We start from the raw sequence: 26,133 nt of genomic DNA on the forward strand, positions 1-26,133 counted from the left end.
ATAAACGCCGGGATGGACTGGTTGGGCCGAATGGCCTGTTTCTGTGCTGTATATCCGACGTAACTTGGACTTATACATGCTTTATCATGCCTCTCAAACATCACTGTGCAGTCACGGACAGGTACTTGCCCCATGAAGCTTTGCCTTGAACGGATATTTTTGTAACTCTTGGTTTGAAAATTATTTTCATTTGCAGGATCGTCCCATGGAGCTCTGTGAGCATCAGTTCTACACCGTCGTACAATGTTGCAGATAAAGCAGGCTGACATCAGGTAGGGAATCCCCAGCATCATTGGGATCCATTTTTACTGTCTGGTCTGATTTGGGGCTTTCCAGTTCTCCAAAGATCAGGGCTAATCCCTAGCTGAGTATTATCAGGGTTCTTCTCCCTCCCTCCCCAGACAGTACTCAGCCACAGAATAACCTGCCCCTTTAGGTGAAGATTTGATTTATGATTGCTGTGACTAATGAGACGATCATCTTAGAAAAGAAACAGGAATATCCCCCTCCAATAAAAATGCACAACTATTAATTACATATAATCCCATAAGATTTGACTCTAAAAGTAGTTGAAATAGTAGCACAGATCATGGACTATAAGCAAAAAAAAAACATACTTTGGGAATTAATAAGAAACTTTGTGAAAAGCTGTCTGTCAGGATTGTCACCAGTCCCACTCCTTCCAATTCACAAGGCAAACAACATTCAAGTTTGTATAACTTGGTTATGACATCATTTTTAAGTTACACTTACATTTCATTTTTTAATCTCATGGCTGTCTATCACACACACACGGCCCCCTTTCAATGTGACAGCATCGTATTACTAGATCTGCCATACGGTAATGAAACACAAAAATCACTTACCACAATGGCCTCCAGGCTGGACACCAGCTGGCGCAGACAGGGTTCCAGGCAGCTCTGGTTTCGCTTCACCTTCTGGAGGGATGTATCTTTCAGAATCTGCAGCAAATACAGAACAGCTTTACAAAAGTCCTAATGGAGCGAAAGCACCACACATCAAGCCAGCCACACACGGCCAAAAACACACCATTCTCCTATACACAGAACTACAATCCACCATGTAGAGCCACATACACACCATTGTACAAACACAGACAAAATTAAACAGAGAAAACCAGTCACATAGGCAAATACAATACGCACCAAACAGACAGGACACGCAAAACCAGCCACATAAAGACAGAAGCAGTCAACCAGATAAATACCATCACAACCAGTCATCTTAAGATTCACACACAGCAATAAAACTAGACACACACACCACTCACATTTACATATCACCTTATCATCTGTTTTAGAAACATCTCTCAGTATTTCACATACATTGAATTATTTTGAAATAGTGACTGCTGTTACGTATGCAAACAGCAACCATTTCATGTACAGCAAGATCCCATCTAAAATAGGGTAACCATATTTTCTAAACGGAATGTGGGGACACACCGGGTGGGAGCACAGCAAAGTAGCCAGGACAGAAAAGGTAGGCTGCGCAGTGCAGCAAGGCAAAATATTTTAGCAGCCTATATTTTAACAGTTGCACATCTACACTACAAATGCACATATAATTACCACAGATGAGACGCCACATTATTGAAGCGCATTCAGACACCTGACCCCCCTCCCCCCCATGACTGAGGTCACACTGGACTCCCCAACATAAAACAAGGCTATAAATTTAACCAATTAATCTGTTTAGTGCTGGTGGCCGAGGGAGGTATGTTGGTCAAGACACCAGCAAAACTCTGTGCTCTTCTTCATTGGCCTGATCCACTGGAACAGGTAGATGGAATCCCAATTCAACGTTTCACTTGAACAATACACAAGTTAGCACATTTATTTTCCGTAATGTAACAAAACGTTCTATAATTAAGGGCCCTATTTAAAAGCTCTCTACAGCTGCCAGTTCTTACAGGATTAGCACTTTTTCACACATGGTCAGTTTACCTTAAGGAGTTTGGTCCTCATGCTGGAGCTGATGGTGGTGGGATTAATGAACTGGAAAGAGGGGGCAGCATTGTTCGGGTACTGTACTGGAAACATCACAACCATCTTCACCCGCAAATTGCCACAATGCACGGAGACTGTGCAGTTGCGATTTACAGCATCCATCTGTACCACACAAAACACAATCGTGTTGGTATCATTCACACAGCTGAAACAAAGACTAAAGTCACAATAATCCAAAAACTTAATTTTCATTGAACTCAGTTGAAATAATAATTTATCTTGCACCAGGCTTAAAGCTAGAAAATCTATTAAAAAGTTGGAAATAAAAATAAAATAATAAAAGTTCAATGCAGGTTGAACCTTCCTTATCCAGAACCCTCGGGAAGTGGCCTGTGCCGGATAAGGGATTTTTCCAGATGAGGGGTGGTCACGTTAAATTGGATGGTACAGGTACTGAGCAAGGGGATATCGGGACTGGCTGGTTTGGGGCTGAGAGTGCGGCGGAGAGATCATGGGGAGATGGGGGTGGATGGCGGGGTCAGGCCAACGGTTGCGGGAGTCGCCAGCGAGGAAGGATTTCAATTTATTCATGTCAGAGTTCTACGCATGCACCACCTGGTGACTGGGAATGGTTCTGGACAAGGGATGGTTCCAGATAAGGGAGTTCTGGATCAGGGAGGTTCAACATGTAGTAGCTTAAAACAAGAGTCGCCGTGCGGATATACTGAGGGCATATTATACTGCAGCTCTCTTATTATTTCTACAAAGTTTGCACGCCAGTCTAAAAAAATAATTAAGTGACCACTCTTAATAAGATGCTATGTGAAGCAATGCACGGGGAATGGAAGGGGAAGAGAGCAAAGAGACACACACACACTTGTGAAAATTATCTGATCTTCTTCTAAACCCAACTGCAATTCTTAACCACAGAGCTGTCCCCAGTTTTTTTTTCAAAATTGAGGCAGCCTGCATCGTAGGCTGTGGTTGGACAGTAAAGGAATCAGTGTGTCAAAATTACATAGTAATGTGCAAACACATCAAAGCCAGTTTTGCCAACACTTCCATTTTTATTTGTGGCTTATCTATTTGGTACGATTAAAAGTGTTCAGCTCACCAGAACAGAAAGGAAAGACAGAAAAATGTACAACTTGCAATTCTGGTCAAATAGTTGTATTTTTGTCACAATGTTGTAAGTTATATACCTACGATCAACCGAAAACATTGCTCGAGGACGGGTGGAGGTAGCCCAACCATTGGAGCAGTGACTCAATGCATTCACACTCACCTCATCTACCATCACGTTGCGAATTTGCAGATTGACCAACGAGAATTCTTGCTGCAATGTCTGCGGTAGTCCTAGGTAATCGGGTTTAGAGCTGATGGTGACATGATTGTGAAATTCTTCCCTCGATGCTGGAAAAAGGACATGCAGAGTGTAACTGTAGTGCATGCTATGCAAATATCTGTCCAAAAGAAACATATTTGTGCAGGGAGAGGTTAAGAGTGGTGGTAAATAAGCACGGAACACAAACATCTGTCTCATAAAATGCAGTGGGAAAGGGACTGACTGCATAAAGTCTCAGTCAAACCCCTGTCGCTTAGTTAAACAAGATTAATCTGACAAGCGAAGAACCCATATTAAGAGTGCCTAACATACATAGCCCGTCTGTATTTTATGCAGACATTCAGCATCCAGATCCTATCATAAAAACACTCTTACCTCCCGTGTTCACAGGTAGATCATGCGTGCTTCCTCAAATTGGCAGCCTATACTAAACTGTTAACTATAAAATTAACATTCCAATCGCATGGAACAGAAACAAACACGCTATGTGGTTACATGCCTCCAAAATAAGTGCACAGTGCAAATACCTTCCTCTGGAATTATGATCAAGGCATGATAAGCATACAAATTACCTGCAGCTTGGACGTTGTCCAGAACGGGATATAGCATTTAATATTCAAAGTATCGTTTTTCAAAGTATTGTTTTAATTCAGCATTTAATTTTTTTTTAAATTCCACTGAGAAAAGTTTTTTTAAACCAGAGCAATGCCAAGAGACACCATGCACCTTGATGAGTACTTTGCAACCACTCTATTTTAAACCCACATTCTTATATATATATATATATATAAATTCCAAAGCAACTTCCCCAGTCTAACCATAGCCCAATGTCACAGGTACAGCCAGTCAGCTCCATTGCCAAGAGCCGTTACAGAATCACTGCACGAATCTTCATGGCAACTTAAGCAGTGCGGCAAAGACAGGTTACTTTTTTTTTCAAATCATAACAACGCTGCCTATGCGAATTTATGGACAGATAATCGTGCACGTGCGGTGTGCGCTGAAATGTTAATGCCACAGTGTGGTTGCATAGTCATGTGCACTGTTGAAAATAGATACAAACCATTCAAATCAAATGGTATTAACTGGTACGATGGTTGGCATTACTGTCCCAATTCCCCCAATCCCTGGACAGCAACCAGAGCCAGACCTCAAGGCTGATAGCAGGCTAGATTTAGGTAGACAAAGGAACATCTCAGATCCATCTTTCCCATTAACCCCCACCCGCCCCTTCCCCCAGCCTTCCAATGCAGGACGACGGGGCCGAAATTGCCATTTGCGGCAGATAATTCAAATTCTCTGGTGAATTACCGGCCAAATCGATGGGGCGGGGAATCAAGGGAAATTGCCTTTTTCTTTTTAAAAAAAAATCATCGGCCGATGTTTGGGGCGGCAGAGGGGCGGATGTCGGGTAAGTATCAGCGGCACGCTGAACACGTCAGCGTGATGCGGATGTCCCTCCCCTTCACTTAAAGGGGAGGGACGCTGCGAGGGCTACTTGGCGTCCACCGAGTCACCAGGGAGGGCTTCGGCCAGGCTGCCTGTTGGCGGCCCGGCCGAACCCGTGGCCGCCATTGTCAATAAAATGGCGGCCACGACGGTGCACCCTCCACTTTAAGGGCAGATGCGCCGCCTAGCCGACCCGCGGTCGATCGACTGTTTGAAGGCAATGTTGATTGCATGGTGGGGAGCAGTCGGTGCGTGCTATGACGACGTCATTACCACTGTTCGCACAGGAGCGGGGCAGATATCTGCTCCGCCTCAAAAAGTCACGAGGGCAATGTATCGATCATCGGAGAGCCCGCCCCGATTCCGCTCTTAAAAAAAAAAGGCCAATTTTGGCCCCAACACGTTTTTACTTCCACTCGATGCTGGGTCAGGGCATGCCTGAATAAGAACTGAGCAACAATGGCAACTACCTGGAAGCAAAGAAAAGCTGGGATTGGCTCAGGAGATCTTGTAGATTGAGCCCTTAAGTTCTGCCACTTCAGATACCTGACGCACTCTCAGAAACACTCTTTTCACCAGCTTCAGCACCAGCTTCTGCAAGTCTCCAACTTTCCTACTACTTAAGCAGTAGTTCACAGAAGCAAACACAATATACAAAAGTCTGTTCAGAAGTTAGTGACTATATTACCTTCATCCTCCTCAGTTACATGACTTAGCGTTGGGTGAGGATCAGTATCCTGTGAATGAAGGGCTTTATCTGTCTCTGGGAGCAGGGAAACACCATCAATTAACTCATCGCCATCCAGCATGTCATTTGCACAGAGCTGGAACAAAATAGCTGATCAAAACCTTGCGCTGATGAAGTTGCATTGAAAAGTCAACTACTACTACAGCTTAATAACCACACCCTCCACACTGCAAGTGCTGCACAGTCGTAACCTCCCAACCCACCCTCTTTCCCCCATCTCAACTACTATATAGTTATATCCCTCCCCATTCAACTACCATACAGGGATACCCTCACTACTCTAACTAGTACACACCATCCCCACTGAAATACTACACAGCCACAGATTTCCCTTAACAAGCTCAACCTCTTTGCTCAGTTTGTCACTAAATAGAAAACAACTCCCTGCCCCCCACAAGAGGAAAGAACCTTTAATAGGCATCCACATCCTCCCATTCGCTCAGACTCCCTTCATACAGGTATCAACATCTTCTCCCAACTTTCTCACTGCAATCCATACATTAAATAAAGGCGGCCAGGTTAGGGAGACAGCTCCATGTGCAACATGGCCTAATGCATCACAGAACAAGGTTTTGAGTAAGAACTTAGCTTACCATATATAACCGATATCAATTCCAGTCCCAGGCTTCAGATGTTTAGTTGAAGGGACACGCTGATGTAACATTCACCCATAAACATGCCAATCTCACCCTAAAAATTGCATTCAAACGATTGAATGTAAAATGGAACTTGGTCTCCTATCGTTAACCTAGTTTTGTCCCCAGTCATGCACACACATGCAATACGAGTAAGAAAGTAGGTCTATATGTAAACCCTGCCTTCATCTGAGAAGATCTAATATTGCCCTTACTCTGCAGGAAAGTATTTTTGAACAGGTTTCTGTACTGAGGGAGCTGCCAACTGTTATTTTATTGTTAAGATAAAGGAAGGAATGGTGACAGTCGTTGTTGTAACAACAGTTTACACCACCTGATGAGACATTGAGTGAGAAACTACTTACCCGCTGTAATTGCATGTCAATCCGCCACATCCGCAGAGTCTGGTCACGTGACCAGGTAACCAGCTGATAGTCCTTCAATTCTACAGAAAGCAGGAAACCAGATTTAGAACACAGCCAGAGTCCAGCTCCATCTAAAACATTCCATACATCTGCAAATACCGTGAAAGGAACTATTAATGAAAGAAGACCCTGTACGCAGACTGTGGAGCAGAAATTCTTAGCACAAGTACATGCACACACAACATGGGGAGACGAGGACATTAAAGTGGATAGTGAAAGAACAGGAAAGGTTCCTACTGGAGCAATAAGAGATGCCCTTCTGAGCTTAGGGTTAGGGCACAGAATAGAGGGAGCTCTGCCTTACTGCTGACCACGCTATACCTTACCTGCAGTAAGTATTTAAAACTAAGAACCTATAACTAACTTTATTGAATTAATAATTTCAACTAGTTAACTTAATTAGTTTTTTAAAAAACCTAAAAATAAACCAAGGAGGCGTGCCACAACTGCAGCATGTGGGAGTCTGTAACTCGAGGAGCTTCGGCTCAAAGTTGTTGAGCTGGAGTCCAAAGTGCAGACATGGTGATGCATCAGGGAGAAGGAGAATTACCTGGACCCAAGAGGCAGACACATGCCTTAGGTTAGGTAGCGGTTTAGATTTGGTTAGTGGTCAGGGTCAGGAAGATGTGACTACAACTCAGGCAGGTAAGGGAACCACAGATGCAGTGGTGGAGGAGCCTCATCGTTTTCCATTGTCCAACAAGTAAAGAGATATTTGCAACCGGTGTGGATGAGAACAAAAGCTGCAGGGTGAATGGGCAAATGGACCACAGCACCGTGGTACAGGAGGCCACTCAGGCAGGGGGATCGAAAAGGAATGTGGTAGGAGATAGTATAGCCGGGAGATAGATACCATTCTCTGCAACTGAGATTTGGGGACCGAAGGCTGTGTTGCCTGCCCAGTGCCAGGGTTGAACATATCCCCTCGTGGCTGGCGAAGAACTTGGAGAAGGTGAGGATCCAGTTCTTGTGGTCCACGTAGGAACTAATGACATAGGTAGAACTAGGAATGAGGTTCTGCTGAGGATATTTGAGGAGCTAGGGTAGAAATTAAAAAGTAGTACCTCAAAGTTAATAATCTCTGGATTACTACCTGAGCCATGTGAAAATTGGCATAGGGAGAAACAGATTAGAGGTTTAAATGCATGGTTGAGTGGTATGGGAGGCAGAGTTTTCAATTCATGGGGCACTGGAACCAATACTGGGGAAAGAAGGAGCTGTTCCGTTGGGACGGACTCCACTTAAACCGGGCTGAGACCAATGTCCTGGCGAAGTGAATAACTAGGGCAGAAGAGACAGCTTCAAACTAATAAGGGAGAGGGAGGGTTCAGGTAAGGATAAATTTATAAGTCTGAAGAGAAATGTAAAGGCTGTCAAACAGAATAGCGATTTGGGTAAAATCAAGCAGATTGTGTCGGGAAGGGACAGAGTTTAATAACGGTAATAGGGCATTTGCGACTAAGGCCTCATCAGGGAAAAACAGTCAAAAGTAAAAATTAAAGACACTATATCTGAATGCACGAAACATTCGTAGCAAGATAGATGAATTAATGGCACAAATAGAGATAAATGGGTTTGATCTAGTAGCCATTACTGAGATGTGGATGTAGGGTGACCAAAGTTGGGAACTAAATATTCCAGGGTACTTGACTTTTAGAAAAGATAGGCAATATAGAAAAGGAGGTGGAATAGCCCTGATAATAAAGGATAAGGTAAAGGCAGTAGAAGGAAAAGATCTTAGCCCAGAAAGTCAGGATGTAGGATCAGTATGGGTGGAGCTAAGAAATAACAAAGGGCAGGAAACACTGATGGGAGTTGTTAAGAGGCCCCTAATGGTAATCATAGTGTTTGACAAGAGTATAAATCAGAAAATTAGAGGAGCATTTACAGGATGTCACAGAGTCTGTAGGATATTCTGATGGGGGGTGGTGGTGAACAGCCAGAGGTCATGGTCCATATTGGTACCAAAGACATTGGTAGAAAGAGGGATGAGGACCTGCAGGTGGCCTTTAGGGAGCTAGGAAAGAGATTAATAAGCAGGACCTCAAAGGTAGTAGTCTCCAGATTACTGCCAGAGCAAATAGCAAGTGAGTACAGAAATAGGAGGCGAGAGCAGCTGAATGCGTGGCTGGAGAGATGGTGCAGGAGAAGGCTTTAGATTCCTGTGGCATTGGGACTAGTTCTGGGGGAGGTGGAACCTGAACAAGCCAGATGTGTTGCACCTCAACAGGGTCGGGACCAATATCCTAGTGGGGGTGGGGGGATTTGCTAGTGCTGTTGGGGAGGGTTTAAACTAGCTTGGCAGGGGGATCGGAACCTGAGCTTATTGAGCTTAGATTTAGATTTAGAAGGGAGAGAAGCAAAGCTGGAAATGGAAGGCGGAAAATTAGTAAGTGATTTTGGAAGGCAGAGGAAACAAAGGCTAGAAAATGGATGAGCACTAGAATGTAGCATTAGAAAGGAGAAATAAAGTGCACAAAGGATTGGGAGAGATAGATAGCTCTCGAGTAAGAAATACCACAGTATTGGGTGGGGTCAGACTAAAAGAGAATACAAGGTCTAATATAGGTTTACAGTGCATGTGTGTAAACGCACAAAGTGTGGTGAATAATTTTGTGAGTTACAGGCACAAATAGCTACATGGGAATATGATGTTGCAGTGATAATGGAGACCTGGCTCAAAAAAGGGCAGGATTGGGTACTAAATATTCCTGGATACAAGATGTTCAGGAAAGAGAGGGAAGGAGAGAAAGGTGGTAATTTTGGTTCAGGAGAATGTTACAGTGCTGGAGAAAGAGGATGTCCTGGAGGGGTCAAGGACAGAATCTATATAGCTGGAGTTAAGAAACAATAGAGGTGTCATTACACTACTAGGTGTATTCTATAGGCCACTATCTAGTGGGAAGGATTTAGAGATGCAAATTTGCTGGGAAATTACAGCAAGGTGCAAGAACTATAGAATAGTGGTAATGGAGGACTTCAACTATCCTAATATAGACTGGGATAGTAATAGTGTAAAGGGCAGAGATGGTGGGGGGGGGAAGCTGGGAAGAATTTCTGGTGTGTTCAGGAGAACTTTCTAGATCAGTACGTTTCTGGCTCAACGAGGAAGGAGGCATTGCTGGATCCGGATCAGGGTCTGGGGAATGAAGTGGGTCAGGTGGATCAAGTGTCAGTAGGGGAACATAAGAAATAGGAGCAGGAGTAGGCCATTTGGCCCCTCGAGCCTGCACCGCCATTCAATAAGATCATGGCTGATCTGATCATGGACTCAGCTCCACTTCCCTGCCCGCTCCCCATAACCCTTTTACTCCCTTATCGTTCAAAAATCTGTCTATCTCCACCTTAAATATATTCAATGACCCAGCCTCCACAGCTCTCTGGGGCAGAGAATTCCATTGATTCACAACCCTCAAGAAGAAATTTCTCATCTCAGTTTTAAATGGGCGTCCCCTTATGCTGAGACTATGGGCTCAAAATTGGCCCCTGCCAATCTTTGCCGCACTCACTCAAGATGCGCCGCCTTTGTCCGCCTCCAAGATGGCCGAAAATCTTCCTCCGGGACTTTGGCCGCTGTCCGGCCTCTCCTCAGTGGTGGCGTAGCATGGCCAGTGGATTGGGGGCAGAGCTAGCGTCCCGGCGCTGAAAACAGTGCCGGGACGCCTGCACATGCGTGTTAAGAGTGTGTGCGCATGCGCAGTAGCTCCTCGCCCCCAGCAGGTCCTGCAGCCTGTGAGAGGGACCCGATGCTCGCAGTTGCCGTCCCTAACCCTGGCCGAGTGATCAGATGAAGGTAGGACTTCTATTTTTTATTTGTTTTTATTGCTTATTACATTTTGTGCTTTTCGTGCTTTGTAAGTCTTGGTGCTTTAGGTGCAGGACCCCTCCGCTTTCTTCTATTTTTTATTTGTTATTGAAGGTTTATTTCTGTGCTTTGTAAGTCTTGGTGCTTCAGAATTTACTTACCTGCGCTGATTTCTTAACTCTCCGCAAAGGTTTTCTTAGCAGCCGCAAGTGGCCACATACTATATGCTTGACTAATCTTCTGGAATTTTTTGAGGATGTTTCCAGTAGAGTGGACAAAGGAGAACCAGTTGATGTGGTATATTTGGACTTTCAGAAGGCTTTCGACAAGGTCCCACACAAGAGATTAATGTGCAAAGTTAAAGCACATGGGATTGGGGGTAGTGTGCTGACATGGATTGAGAACTGGTTGTCAGACAGGAAGCAAAGAGTAGGAGTAAATGGGTACTTTTCAGAATGGCAGGCGGTGACTAGTGGGGTACCGCAAGGTTCTGTGCTGGGGCCCCAGCTGTTTACACTGTACATTAATGATTTAGACGAGGGGATTAAATGTAGTATCTCCAAATTTGCGGATGACACTAAGTTGGGTGGCAGTGTGAGCTGCGAGGAGGATGCTATGAGGCTGCAGAGCGATTTGGATAGGTTAGGTGAGTGGGCAAATGCATGGCAGATGAAGTATAATGTGGATAAATGTAAGGTTATCCACTTTGGTGGTAAAAACAGAGAGACAGACTATTATCTGAATGGTGACAGATTAGAAAAAGGGGAGGTGCAACGAGACCTGGGTGTCATGGTACATCAGTCATTGAAGGTTGGCATGCAGGTACAGCAGGCGGTTAAGAAAGCAAATGGCATGTTGGCCTTCATAGCGAGGGGATTTGAGTACAGGGGCAGGGAGGTGTTGCTACAGTTGTACGGGGCCTTGGTGAGGCCACACCTGGAGTATTGTGTACAGTTTTGGTCTCCTAACCTGAGGAAGGACATTCTTGCTATTGAGGGAGTGCAGCGAAGGTTCACCAGACTGATTCCCGGGATGGCGGGACTGACCTATCAAGAAAGACTGGATCAACTGGGCTTGTATTCACTGGAGTTCAGAAGAATGAGAGGGGACCTCATAGAAACGTTTAAAATTCTGATGGGTTTAGACAGGTTAGATGCAGGAAGAATGTTCCCAATGTTGGGGAAGTCCAGAACCAGGGGACACAGTCTAAGGATAAGGGGTAAGCCATTTAGGATCGAGATGAGGAGAAACTTCTTCACCCAGAGAGTGGTGAACCTGTGGAATTCTCTACCACAGAAAGTTGTTGAGGCCAATTCACTAAATATATTCAAAAAGGAGTTAGATGAAGTCCTTACTACTAGGGGGATCAAGGGGTATGGCAAGAAAGCAGGAATCGGGTACTGAAGTTGCATGTTCAGCCATGAACTAATTGAATGGCGGTGCAGGCTAGAAGGACCGAATGGCCTACTCCTGCACCTATTTTCTATGTTTCTATGTTTCTAGCTGTCCAAAGTGGCTTAAATGGCCAAAACTGGTGTAGGTCGCTGGTAACGTCCCCCTTCTGAAAAAAACTAAACTAAACTAAAAGAATCCTAACTAACTCACTTACACTGGCGCAAATTGAATGTGCAAAATGAGGATTTTTAAGATACTCCAGAAAAATCAAGTTGCTCCAAAAAAAAACGGAGCAACTCCTGGGCAATTTTGGGCCCGTTGTCCCCTAGTTTTAGAACATTTAGTGAACAGTGATCATAGTATCATAAGGTTTAGATTAGCTATGAAAAAGGACAGGGAGCAATCTAGTATAAAAATACTTGGGAGGTAGGCCAATTTCAGATGGTTGAGAACAGATCTGGCCCGGGTAAACTGAAATCAAAGATTGGCAGGCAAAACTGTAATCGAACAATGGGCTGCCTTTAAAGAGGAGATGGTTCGGGTACAGTCGAGGTTACAATCCCACGAGGGGGAAAGGTAGGGCCACCAAAATCAGAGCTCCCTCGATGACAAGAGAGAAAGATGAAGCAGAAAAAGGGTGTGTATGACAGATGTCAGGTTGAAAATACAAGTGAGAACCAGGCTGAATATAGAAAGTTCAGAGGGGGAAGTGAAAAAGAAAATGGGCCCAATTTTCGCCAACCCGTTTTTTTGGCACACTGACCCTTTATGCGCCGACTTTGTGCGCTGGACAGGGCGCCAAAAAACTTTCTTAGTATCCTGGCCCCTCTGCCGAGTGTCCCGGGTCCTGGCGCGGTGTCCATGGTGGAGTGGGGGAGAGGAGGGGGGACGAAGCTACAGCCCTGCACTGAAAATACTGCCAGCAGCTGTCGCATGCGCAGTGGAGTCTGCGTGCATGTTCCTCGCCCCCCCAGCGTGTCCTGCAAGCTGTCAGCAGGACCCGATGTTCGCTGCCCCTAACCGTGGCCGAATGGTTACCCGCGTCTGAGTGCAGCCCAGGCTGCCAGAACCCTACCCGTGATGCCGCCGAGCCCAGCCTTTCCTCTCCCTCCCTCCCTCCCTCCCCCCCCCCCCCCCCCCCCAGCCTCCCGAAGCTTCTTTGCCAGCCTCTCCTATCCCACGCCAAATGGCCTCCTGTACAGGCCGGCCCTCTACCTTCCCCGGCCCTTGGTAGGATTTACTTCAAATATTTAATTGTTAATCAATTGTTTACCTGAGTTCTTTATTTTTATTTAGTTATTTTAACTTTTATTTGGAATGTTTGCTGCTTGGTGCAGGTCCTTACTGACTTACCTGCGCCAATTTCTTAACTGCCCGCACTGTTTTTCAGACCTGGCCACATACGCTGACCTAAGTCGATTTGGTGTAAGTGTTAGCCGGCCAAAGTGGCATAAATGGCCAAAACTGGCGTAAGTGTCTGGGAACGCCCCCCTTTGAAAAAAAACTGAACTAAAGAAAATCGTACCTAATTCTGGAGCAAGTTTATTGGGAAAATGTTTTTTTTTAAATTTACGTCAGAAAAATCAACTTACTCCAAAAAGATTGATGCCAGTCATGGCCAAAATTGGGGCAAAGAGAGCGTTTGAGAATAGATTGGCAGCTAGCATAAAAGGGAATCCAAAAGTCTTCTATAGGCATATAAATAGTAAATAGATAGCAAGATGAGGGGTGGGGCTGATTGGGACCAAAACCAGACCTACGCACGGAGGGAGATGGCATGGTTGAGGTTCTAAATGAGTAATTTGCATCTGTCTTTACCAAGGAAGATGCTGTTGAAGTCATAGTAAAAGAGGAGATAGTTGAGATACTGTAGTTGGGATAAAATTTGATAAAGAGTACTAGAAAGGCTGGCTGTACTTCACCAGGACCGGATGGGATGCTGAGGGAAGTTAAGGTGGAAATTGCAGAGTTACTGGCCATAATTTCCCAATCCTCCTTAGATACAGGGGTGATGCCAAAGGACTGGAGAATTGCATATGTTACACCCTTGTTCAAAAATGGGTGCAAGGATAAACCCAGCAACTACAGACTAGTCAGTTTAACCTCGGTGGTGGGGAAGCTTTTAAAAACGGTAATTCGGGACTAAATTAACAGTCAATTGTACAAGTGTGGATTAATTAAGGAAAGCCAGCACGGATTTGTTAAAAGCAAATCATGTTTAACTAACTTGATTGAGTTTTTTGATGAGGTACGAGAGGGGACAATGCGGTTGATGTGCTGTAAAAGTACTTCCAAAAGGCGCTTGATCCAAAAAGGTGCCACATCAGCAAAGTTGAAGCCCATGGAATAAAAGGGACAGTGACAGCTTTTATACAAAATTGGCTAAGCGATAGGAAACAGAGTAGTGGTGAACGGATGTTTATCGGACTGGAGGAAGGTATACAGTGGTATTCCACAGGGACACTGCTTTTGTTGTTATATATTAATGATTTGGACTTGGGTGTACAGGGCACAACTTCAAAATTTGCAGAGGAAAGAAAACTTGGTAGTAAACAGTGAGGAGGATAGCGATAGACTTCAAGAGGACATAGGCAGACTGGGGAATGAGCAGATTAAATTTAATGCAGAAAAGTGCACAGTGATATTTTGGTAGGAGAGGCAATATAAACGAAGGGGTACGGTTCTATCGGGGGTGCATGAACAGAGAACCTGGGGATATACGTGCACAAATCATTGAAGGTAGTAGGGCCAGTTGAGAAAGCGGTTCAAAAAAGCATGCGGGATCCTGGGCTTTATAAAATCGATCATCATCATCATCATAGGCAGTCCCTCGGAATCGAGGAAGATTTGCTTCCACTCTTAAAATGAGTCCTTAGGTGGCTGACAGTCCAATACGAGAACCACAGACCTTGTCACAGGTGGGACAGATAGTCGTTGGGAGGGTGGGACAGATTTGCCACACGCTCTTTCCGCTGCCTGCGCTTGATTTCTGCATGCTCTCGGCGATGAGACTCGAGGTGCTCAGCACCCTCTCGGATGCACTTCCTCCAGTTAGGGCGGTCTTTGGCCAGGGATTCCCAGGTGTCGGTGGGGATGTTGCACTTTATCAGGGAGGCTTTGAGGCTGTCCTTGTAGCGTTTCCTCTGCCTTGTTTGCAGTGAAAGATTTCCGAATAGAACACTTGCTTTGGGAGTCTCGTGTCTGGCATGCGGACAATGTGGCCTGCCCAGCGGAGCTGATCAAGTGTGGTCAGTGCTTCAATGCTGGGGATGTTGGCCTGGTCGAGGACGCTAATGTTAGTGTGTCTGTCCTCCCAGTGGATTTGTAGGATCTTGCGGAGACATCGTTGGTGGTTTTCTCCAGCGACTTGTGGTGTCTACTGTACATGGTCCATGTTTCTGAGCCATACAGGGCGAGTATTACTACAGCCCTGTAGAACATGAGCTTGGTGGCAGATTTGAGGGCCTGGTCTTCGAACACTCTTTTCCACAGGCGGCCGAAGGCTACACTGGCGCACTGAAGGTGGTGTTGAATCTCGTCTGCTCTTGTTGATAAGAGGCTCCCGAAGTATGGGAAATGGTCCACGTTATCCAGGGCCGTGCCGTGGATTTTGATGACTGGTGGTGCAGTGCAGTGCAGCGAGGACAGGCTGGTGGAGGACCTTTGTCTTGCGGATGTTTAGCGTAAGGCCCATGCTTTCGTACGCCTCAGTAAATATGTCGACTATGTCCTGGAGTTCAGCTTCAGTATGTGCACAGACGCAGGCGTCGTCCGCGTACTATAGCTTGACGACAGAGTTTGGGTGGTCTTGGACCTGGCCTGGAGACGGCGAAGGTTGAACAGGTTCCCACTGGTTTTGTAGTTTAGTTCCACTCCAGCGGGGAGCCAGAATACAAAAGCAAGGAAGTTATGATGAACTTTTATAAAACACTGGTTCGGCCTCAACTGGCATATTGTGCAATTCACATTCGGAAGGACGTGAAGGCCATGGAGTGGGTGCAGAAAAGATTTACGAGAATGATTCCAGAGATGGGGGACTTCAATTACGTGGATAGACTGGAGAAGCTGGGGTTGTTCTCCCTCAAGCAGAGAAGGTTGAAAGGAGATTTGATAAAGGTGCTCAAAATCATGAGGGGTCTGGACAGAGTAGTTAGAGAGAAACTTCCCATTGGCAGAAGGATTGAGAACCAGAGGGACACAGATTTAAGGTGATTGGCAGAAGAGCCGAAGGCGACATGAGGAGAAACATTTTTACGCAGTAGGTGGTTAGGATCTGGAATGTACTGCCTGAAAGGGTGGTGGAGGCAGATTCAATCGTGGCTTTCAAAAGGGAATTGGCTAAGTACTTGAAAGAAAAAAAATTGCAGGGCTACAGGGAAATGGGACTAGCTGAGGTGCTCTTGCAGAGAGTCGGCACTGCCTCAACGGGCCAAATGGCCTCTTTCTATGCTGTAACCATTCTATGATTCTATGAACAAAGGGCTTTGGCAGTTTGGCAGGAAGTATGACATCAGAGCTATTACTGAAACATGGGTGAAAGAGGGGCAGGAATGGCAGCTCAGCTTCCTGGTTACAGGGTTTTCAGACAAATAGAGGGGGGATTAAAAAAAAGGAGGGGGGTTTTAATATTGGTTGAATAAACAATTACAGCTGTGAGGAGGGCTGATATGTTAGAAGGATCATCAAAAGAGACTATATGGGTTGAACCGAAGAACAAAACAGGGGCAATCACTCTGCTGAGAGTGCACTATAGATCCTCGAATCGTCAGAGGGAGCTAGAAGAACAAATATGTAGGCAAATTTCTGAAAAGTGCAAAAACAGTAGGGCAGTAATGGGGGATTTCAACTACCCTAATACTAACTTGGATAGAATCATTGTAAAAGGTATAGAGAGTGCAGAATTCTTGAGATGCATTCAGGAGAATTTTTTTTAGCCAGTATGTAGCAAGGCCAACAAGAGATGGGGTGGTTCTGGACTTGGTTTTTAGGGAATTAACCTGGGCAGATAGAAGGGCTATCAGTGGGAGAGCATTTTGGTGGTAGTGATCATAATTCAGTTAGATTTAGCATAGTTATGGATAAGGACAAAAATAGACCAGGAGTAAAAGTTCTCAATTGGCGGGAAAACCAATTTTACTGAGATGTGATTTAGCCAAAGTGGACTGGAAACAGCTACTGTAAGTAAATCAGTGTCAGAGCAGTGGGAGGCATTCAAGGAGGAGATTGTGAGGATTCAGAGAAAATATGTTCCCACAAAAAAAGGGTGGAACTCCCAAATCTAGAGCCCCTTGGATGTCAAGTAGCATGCAGGGTAGGATAAGGCAAAAAAAGGGAAGCTTACGTCAGATACCAAGAGCTAAATACTGTAGAAAGCCTAGAGGAGTGTAGAAAGTACAGGGGTGAAATTAAAAAGGAAATTAGGAATGCAAAGAGAGGGCATGAAAAAATATTGGCAAGTAAAATCAAGGAAAACCCAACGATGTTTTATTAATACATAAAGAGCAAGAGGATTAAAAAAAAAGTCTGGCCTATTAGAGACTAAAAAGGTTGAGGCTGAAGACATGGGTATGGTTCTTAAAGAATACTTTGCATCTGTCTTCACAAAATAGAGGGACGATGCAGACATCGTAGTTAAGGGGGAGGAGTGTGAATTATTAGATGAGATAAACATAGTGAGAGAGGAAGTATTAAGGAGTTTGGCATCTTTGAAAGTAGATAAATTCAGCAGGCCCAGATGAAATATATCCCAGGTTGATAAGAGATGCAAGGGAGGAAATAGCAGAGGCTCTGACCATCATTTTCCAATCCACTACAGCTACAGGTGTGATGCCGGTGTACTGGAGGACTGCTAATGTTGTACTGTTGTTTAAAAAGGGAGAAAGGGATAGACCGAGTAATCACAGGCCAGTCAGCCTAATCTCAGTGGTGAGCAAATTATTGGAAATATTCTGAGGGCCAGTATTAATCGTCATTTAAAAAGGCACAGATTACATAGGATATACGGAACAGAAACAGGCCATTCAGCCCAACCAGTCTATTCCAGCGTTATGCTCCACTCGAGCCTCCTCCAGTCTTTTCTCATCTAAATCTATCAGCACAACCCTCTATTCCCTTCTTCCTCATATGCTCGTCTAGCCTCCCCTTAAATACATCAATACTATTCGCTTCAATCACTCCCTGTAGGTAGTGAGTTCCAAATTCTTTGGGTAAAGAAGTTTCTTCTGAATTCCCTATTGGATTTCTTGGTGACTATCTTAGTCACTCTAGTTATGCTCTTCCCACAAGTAGGAGCATTCTCTCTGTATCCACTCTATCAAAACCTTTCAGAATTTTAAAGATCTCTATTAGGTCACCCCTCACCTTTCTTTTTTCAAGAGCAAAGAGACATAGCCTGTTCCTGATATGTATACCCTCGCATTTCTGTTATCATTCTTGCAAATCTTCTCTGCACCCTCTCCAGAGTCTCTATATTCTTTTTATAATTTGCCTACCAGAATTGTACGTACGTAGTACTCGAAGTGTGGTCTAACCAAGGTTTGATACAGGTTTCGCATAACTTCTCTACTTTTCAATTCTATACCTCAAGAAATAAACCCTAGTGCTTGGTTTGTCTTTTTTTATGGCCTTGCTAACCTGTGTCGCAACTTTTAGTGATTTATGTATGTGTACTCCGAGATCTCTTTGTTCCTCTACCCTACCGAGACTTGCATCCGCCAAGTAATGAGTGACCTCCCTATTCTTCGTACCAAAATGTAATACCAAACATTTATCAAGAACAGTCAAGATTAATCAAGAACAGTCAGCATGGTTTTTTAAAGGGAAGGTTGTGTCTGACTAATTTGATTGAATTTTGAGAGGAGGCAACAAGAAGGGTCGATGAGGATTGCGCATTTGATGTAGTCTACACGGATTTTAGCAAGGCTTTTCATAAGGTCCCAAATGGCAGACTGGTCAGAAAAGTAAAAGCTCATGGGATCCAGGGCAAATTGGATCCAAAATTGGCTCAGTGGCAGGAAGCAAAGGGTATTGGTCGACAAGTGTTTTTGTGACTGGAAGACGGTTTCCAGTGGGGTACCGCAGGGCTCAGTACTGGGTCTCATGCTTTTTGTGGTACAGGTATATATCAATAATATAGACTTCAATGCCGGCGGCCGGGGGCATAATTAAGAAGTTTGCAGGTGATACGCAAATTGGCCGTGTGGTTGATAACGAGGAAGGAAGCTGTAGAATGCAAGAAGATATCAATGGACTGGTCAGGTGGACAGAAAAATGGCCAATGGAATTCAACCTGGAGATGTAGGAGGCAATGCATTTGGGGAGCACTAACAAGGCAAGGGAATACACAATAAATGGTAGGATACTGAGAAGTGTAGAGGAACAAAGAGACCTTGGGGTGCATGTCCACAGATCTCTGAAGGTGGCAGGACAGGTAGATAAGGTGGTTAAAGAAGGCATAGAATATAAGAGCAGGGAGGTTATGCTTGAACTGTATAAAACATTAGTTAGACCACAGTTGGAGTACTGCGTGCAGTTCTGGTCACCACATTACAGGAAAGATGTGACTGCACTAGAGTAGGCAGTAGAAAATTATACGGGGCTTAGATTTAGAGTGGATAGGAAGGACCTGTTTCCCTTAGCAGAGAGGTCAATAAACAGGGGGCATAGATTTAAACTAATTGGTACATGGATTAGGGGGGAGTTGAGGAGCTATTTTTTCACCCAGAGGGTGGTGGGGGTCTGGAACTCACTGCCTGAAAGAGTGGTAGATGCAGAAACCCTCATCACATTTAAAAAGTAGTTGAATATGTATTTGAAGTGCCGTAACCTCCAGGGCTACAGACCAAGAGCTGGAAAGTGGGATTAGGCTGGATAGCTCTTTTTCAGCCGGAACAGACGCAATGGGTCAAATGGCCTCCTTCTGTGCCGTAAATTTATATGATTCCTCACTACAAAGATCCTTTGTCTCGTTCACCACAGAGACTTGCCAAAAATATTTTCCTTTTAATTAGTGGTGAAAGGCAGCAAAAACAACATTTTTTTGAAGCTTTACAAGTGATTCATTCGCTAGAAGTATTTTCACCTTGGGAAAACCAGAACAACTTGTATTTATCTAGCACCTTTTATGTATAGAAACGTCCCATGGCTTTTAACAGCGATCAGAGTGAACAAAATGGTCAACAAGTCAAAGAGGGAGAAAGTAGGAGGGATGACCAAAAGTTTGGTCAAAGAGGTGGGTTTTAAAGGAAGAGGGAGATGGAGAGGCGGAGGAGTTTACAAAGGGAATTCCAGAGCGTGGGACCGAGACAACTGATGACACTGCAGAAATGGTAGGACAAGGGAGGTGGGGATGCACAGAATTTCAGAATCAAACAAATTGACAGTGAGAAGGGGCATTGTAGGGCTGGAGGAGATTGCAGAGATAGTGAGGGGATTTAAACAGAAAGTAAGAATTTTAGATTTGAAGTATTTGAGGACCAGGAGGAAATGTAAATCAGCGAGGAGAGGGACAAGAGCGAGCGAGTCTTGGGGCGGGATAGAATATCGGCAGCTGAGTTTCAGATGAGCTGATGGAGGATAAGAGGACAACCAGAAGACCACTGTAGTAATCGAGCCTAGAGATAATGATGGCATCGATGAGGGTTTCAGTGGCAGATAAGCTAAAGTAGGGGCGCTAAAGTAGGGGCCGAGGGGGTATTGTGAGAGGTGGAATTAAGCAATCGTTCTGATGGAGAGCATTATGGGTCGAGCAGGATCCAGAGGTTAAGAACAGTCTGGCTGGGGAGTGGGTTTGAGTCAGTTGTAAGGGTACCAGGTGTGTGGCAGGGGCCAAAAATCTTTGAGTTTGGTCTTCCCAATGTTTAGCTGGAGGAAACTACAGCTCATCAAAGACTGGACATTGGACAATCAATCTGATAGCACAAGGGGCAGTGCAGGAGTCGAGAGAGATGGTGGACAAGAGATAGATGTTATCAGCATTAATGTAGATGGTGAGCCCCTATCCACAGATTATATCGCCAAGATGCAGCACGTAGATAAGGACGAGAAGGGAACCAAGAATGCACCCATGAGGGTGACAATACAGGAATAGGAAGAGAAGCTATCGCTAGAGAGGCACTGGCTAGAGGCAAGAATAGGCAAGAATGGATTCAAGTAGGGGCATCCGATCGAGCTGGTTAAGAGAGGAGAGGCTTTGAAAAGGATGGTGCAGTTGACTACTTCAAAGGCTGCAGAGAGGAGGAGGAATTATGCACAGTGGTCACAGTCACAGAGAATGTCATTTGTAACTTTGGCTAAAGCAATAACCGATTGGAGAAACTCGAACAGGTAGCTGCAAGAGAGATGAGCATGAATCTGGGAGGCAGCAACACGTTCAAAGATCTCGAAGCGGAAAGTGAGTTTCAAGGGCTGGTAGTTTGTAAGGATAAAAATTAAATGCAATTTTATGACCTATAGGATAAACCTTTATGGAGATAATGCAATAACCAGGCTGCAGGTTTCAGGGGAATGCTCAATGTCGATAAAGCATGAGCCAGGTTAACAAATGGGTTCGATAACCTTACCCATATATGAAAATGCAGTAGCAGCTCCAACTGTTGTTCATGTAGCCCTTTCTTCTTTGAATGTCATGTTGATTTTTAAATGAGCAAAATATTTAAGGAGCATATAAGCTAGGGACTATTCATTTTGTGTAGTATCATGACTTCTCTCACAGGATGGGGAGAGAAAGAGAAGAGAAAAATGGGAAAACAGTTCACAGATTAAAGCTGGAATAACAAAGATATCTCACAAGCCACACCTTGTGCTTCTAGATTCTAGATTTGGGTTAGACCGACTTCAAAGGGATGAGACCGAGACTGTCCACAGTAAACTGGGCAAATCTGTTAATGGGTAAAATGACAGAAGATGTTCGAAAAGAATTTAAGGTGATACAGAACCAGCTTATACCCCTGAGGGGCAAGAGCTCTACTTGCCAAAAAAAACAGTCACAGATGACTAAAGAGCTTAGGGAAAGCATAAAACTAAAAGATAAAAGCATATAAAATATAGCACAGATCCTGGTGAATGGGTAAGATACAAAGAACAGCAAAGGTTCACAAAACAGATAGTAAGATCTACAAAAAGGGAGTCTGAAAAGAAACTTGCAATGGATATCAGAATCAACACAACATCTTTTACACTTATATTAGGAAAAAGAGGGTAGTCAGGAACAATGTTGGCCCCTTAAAAACTGGAAGCGGTCATTCAAGAGGGAGTTAGGTATGGCCCTTACGGTTAAGGGGATCAAGGGGTATGGAGAGAAAGCAGGAAAGGGTACTGAAGGAATGATCAGCCATGATCTTATCGAATGGCAGTGCAGGCTCGAAGGGCCGAATGGCCTACTCCTGCACCTATTTTTTTATGTTTCTATGTTTCTATATTATCAATGATAATAAAGAAATGGCGGACATGAAGAATAATTACTTTGCGTCAGTATTTACAGTGGAGGAAGAGGCTAGCATGCCAGAAATCCCAAGGAAACAAATACTGAATCAGGAACAAGGACTCAATAAAATTAACGCAAGTAAAATAACAGTAATGGCGAAAATAATGGCACTAAAGAGTGACAAGCCCTCAGGACCAGATTGTTTCCATCTCAGGGTTTAAAGGAAATAGGTGAGCACATTGCAGATGCCCTAACTATAATCTTGAAAATTTCTTTCGATTCGGGAACCATTCCTTTAGAATAAAAATTGTGCATGTCACTCCACTATTTAAAAATGGCGAGAGGGGGAAACCAGGAAATTACAGACCAGTTAGCCTAACATCTGTTGTCGGGAAATTGCTAGAGACTATAATTAAGGATAGGATGACTAAACATCTTGAAAATTTTCAGTTGATCAGAGATGGCCAGCATGGATTTGCTAAAGTTAGGTCATGCCTGACAAACCTGATCAAATTTTTTGAGGAGGTGACTAAAGTAGTGGACAGGGAATGTCTATGGATGTTATTTATATGGACTTCCAGAAGGCATTTGATAAAGTCCCATATAAAAGACTAACTGTTAACTAAGGTAGAAGCCCACGGAATGGAGGGCAAATTATTGACTTGGTTAGGAAATTGGCTGAGTGACAGGAGACATAGAGTAGGGATAATGGGTCGGTACTCAAATTGGCATGAGGTGACTAGTGATGGCCTGCAGGCATCTGTGTTGGGGCCTCAACTATTGACAGTATTTATTAACGACTTAGATGATGGCATCGAAAGTCATATATCCAAATTTGCCAATGACACAAAGATAGGCAGCATTGTAAGCAGTGTAGATGGAAGCATAAAATTACAAAGCGATATCAACAGATTAAGTGAATGGGCAAAACTGTGGCAAATGGATTTCAATGTAGGCAAATGTCAGGGTCATCCATTTTGGACCTTAAAAGGATAGAACAGGGTACTTTCTAAATGGTGAAAGGCTAAAAACAGTGGAAGTCCAAAGAGATTTGGGGTCTGGGTACATAGATCATTAAAATGAACAGGTATAGAGAATAATCAGAAAGGCTAATGGGATAGAACATAAAAACATATGAAATAGGAACAGGAGTAGGCTATACGGCCCCTCGAGCCTGCTCCGCCATTCAATAAGATCATGGCTGATCTAATCATGGACTCAGGTTCACTTCTCCGCCCGCTCCCCATAATCCCTTATCCCCTTATTGTTTAAGAAACTGTCTATTTCTGTCTTAAATTTATTCAATATCCCAGCTTCCACTGAGGCAGCAAATTCCACAGATTTACAACCCTCTGGAAGAAGAAATTTCTCCTCATCTCTGTTTTAAATGGATGGCCCCTTATTCTAAGATCGTGCCCTCTAGTTCTAGTCTCCCCCATCAGTGGAAACATCCTCTCTGCATCCACCTTGTCAAGCCCCCTCATAATCTTATATGTTTCGCTAAGATCACCTCTCATTCTTCTGAATTCCAATGAGTAGAGGCCCAACCTACTCAACCTTTCCTCATAAGTCAACTCCCTCATCTCCAGAATCAACCTAATGAACCTTCTCTGAACTGCCTCCAAAGCAAGTATATCCTTTCGTAAATATAGAAACCAAAACTGCACACAGTATTCCAGGTGTGGCCTCACCAATACCTTATATAGCTGTAGCAAGTTTACCTTGCTTTTATACTCCATTCCCTTTGCAATAAAGGCCAAGATACCATTGGCCTTTCTGATCACCTGCTGTACCTGCATACTATCCTTTTGAGTTTCATGCACAAGTACCCCCAGGTCCCGCTGTACTGCGGCACTTTGCAATCTTTCTCCATTTAAATAATAACTTGCTCTTTGATTCTTTCCGCCAAAGTGCATGACCTCACACTTTCCAACATTATAATCTATCTGCCAAATTTTTGCCCACTCATTTAGCCTGTCTATGTCCTTTTGCAGATTTTTTGTGTCCTCCTCACACATTGCTTTTCCTCCCATCTTTGTATCGTCAGCAAACTTGGCTACATTACACTCAGTCCCTTCTTCCAAGACGTAAATATGGATTGTAAATAGCTGGGGTCCCAGCACTGATCCCTGCGGCACCCCACTAGTTACTGGCTGCCAACCAGAGAATGAACCATTTATCCCGACTCTCTGTTCTCTGTTCGTTAGCCAATCCTCTATCCATGCTAATATATTACCCCCAACCCCGTGAACTTTTATCTTGTGCAGTAACCTTTTTTGTGGCACCTTGTCAAATGCCTTCTGGTAGTCCAAATACACATCCATTGGTTCCCCTTTATCCATCATGTCCAGCAAATTTGTCAAACGTGACTTCCGCTTCATAAATCCATGCTGACTCTGCCTGACCGAATTTTGCTTTCCAAATGTCCTGCTACTGCTTCTTTAATAATAGACGCCAACATTTTCCCAACCACAGATGTTAGGCTGTATCAACCATAGATGATAGTTTCCTGCTTTTTGTCTGTCTCCTTTTTTAAATAGGAGCATTACATTTGCTGGCCTTTATATCTGGAGGACTAGAATACAAGGAAGTAGAAGTTATGCTGCAGCTGTACAAAGCCCTGGTTAGACCACACTTAGAGTACTGTGAGCAGTTCTGGACACCACACCTCAGGAAGGATATATTGGCCCTGGAAGGAGTGCAGCGTAGATTTACCAGAATGATACCCGGCCTTCAAGGGTTAAGTTACGAGGCGAGATTACACAAATTAGGGCTGCAGTCCCTAGAATTCAGAAGGTTAGGGAGTGATCTGATCAAAGTTTTCAAGATATTAAGGGGAACAGATAGGGTAGATAGAGAGAAACTATTTCTACTGGCTGGATTAGGGGGCATAGTCTAAAAATCAGAGCCAGACCTTTCAGGAGTGAAATTAGGTAACACAAAGAGTGGTAGGAAACTTAGAACTCACTGAAGCAAATGGCAAGTGATGCTAGATCAATTGTTAACTTTAAATTGGAGATTGATAGCTTTTGTTAACCAAAGGTATTGAGGGATATGGGCCAAAGGCGGGTATATGGAGTTAGGTCGCAGATCAGCCATGATCTCATTGAATGGCGGAGCAGGCACGAGGGGCTGAATGGCCTACTCCTGTTCCTATGTGTTTTGGGACTCTTACCTTCCCTCTGTTTGCGCCACTGAAATTCTAGCACCACATCATCATGTCCAACAAAGGTATGAACAGGGACATTCAGGTCTAAAACGTTCCAGAGAAGGAGGCTGTTTTCACCACGCCGTAACTGTGGGACCATCACCGTCACTAAGCCATTGCTGAACGGCTGCAAAGGACAGAGAACAATTCTACTGTAAATTACAATAACCAGGCAAACTGCAGTTCATTCTTAAAGGAAAATACCATGCCTAATTTTCCCATACAGAAATCACTCCAGCATCTACTTCAGTGTAACAGGAGGAAACCAAAACATCGAACCAAAGTTACACAGTGATGAAGGTCATTCAACTATTCAAGCTTACTTCTTCCAATGCATCAGACTGGGACTTGGGTAGGACATCCCTAAGGAATCAACTACAAGGCATTTAGTCGATATGGCAAGTTATGCTTTGTGCTGTGCTATGAAAGGAAAGAATTAAGTGGAAGTTAAATGCTTACCAGTAAAAAGGCAAAAGAAAATTAAGTTATCCTCCACTGCTCTCAAATAACATCCAGTACCAAACAACTGGCATCACATCAAGCTACCATCGTAATTTTGTGAAGTTGGAAAGAAGGGCAGGAAGGAAAAGGAGCAGACTAAAAATCCTATTATTAAACTTTCCCGGTAATTTATCCTCTGCTTGGCTCAATGCCAATAGGCAGTCCTGTCCGGCACCTCATTATTCAAAATCCAGAGTAAGTTCATCAATGTGCTTAATACTCAAAAAAC

At 44.1% G+C, this 26,133-nt stretch overlaps 1 protein-coding gene across 5 annotated transcripts in view; it reads right to left on the bottom strand.

Annotated features, from left to right (window-relative positions):
• wdr59 (WD repeat domain 59) overlaps window positions 1-26,133 on the bottom strand; it is a 101,414-nt gene that overhangs the window by 40,618 nt on the left and 34,663 nt on the right. For all 5 annotated transcript variants that reach the window (XM_070897840.1, XM_070897839.1, XM_070897841.1 and 2 more), the window contains exons 10-15: window positions 25,371-25,530; window positions 6,513-6,592; window positions 5,453-5,588; window positions 3,256-3,383; window positions 1,968-2,132; window positions 867-962 (exon numbers count right to left, since the gene is read on the bottom strand). In XM_070897840.1, the coding sequence (XP_070753941.1) occupies window positions 867-962; window positions 1,968-2,132; window positions 3,256-3,383; window positions 5,453-5,588; window positions 6,513-6,592; window positions 25,371-25,530 (765 nt within the window). The remainder of the gene's footprint in view (window positions 1-866; window positions 963-1,967; window positions 2,133-3,255; window positions 3,384-5,452; window positions 5,589-6,512; window positions 6,593-25,370; window positions 25,531-26,133) is intronic.

Source organism: Pristiophorus japonicus, chromosome 13 (genome assembly GCF_044704955.1).
Source record: "Pristiophorus japonicus isolate sPriJap1 chromosome 13, sPriJap1.hap1, whole genome shotgun sequence".
NCBI classification, from domain to species: domain Eukaryota; kingdom Metazoa; phylum Chordata; class Chondrichthyes; family Pristiophoridae; genus Pristiophorus; species Pristiophorus japonicus.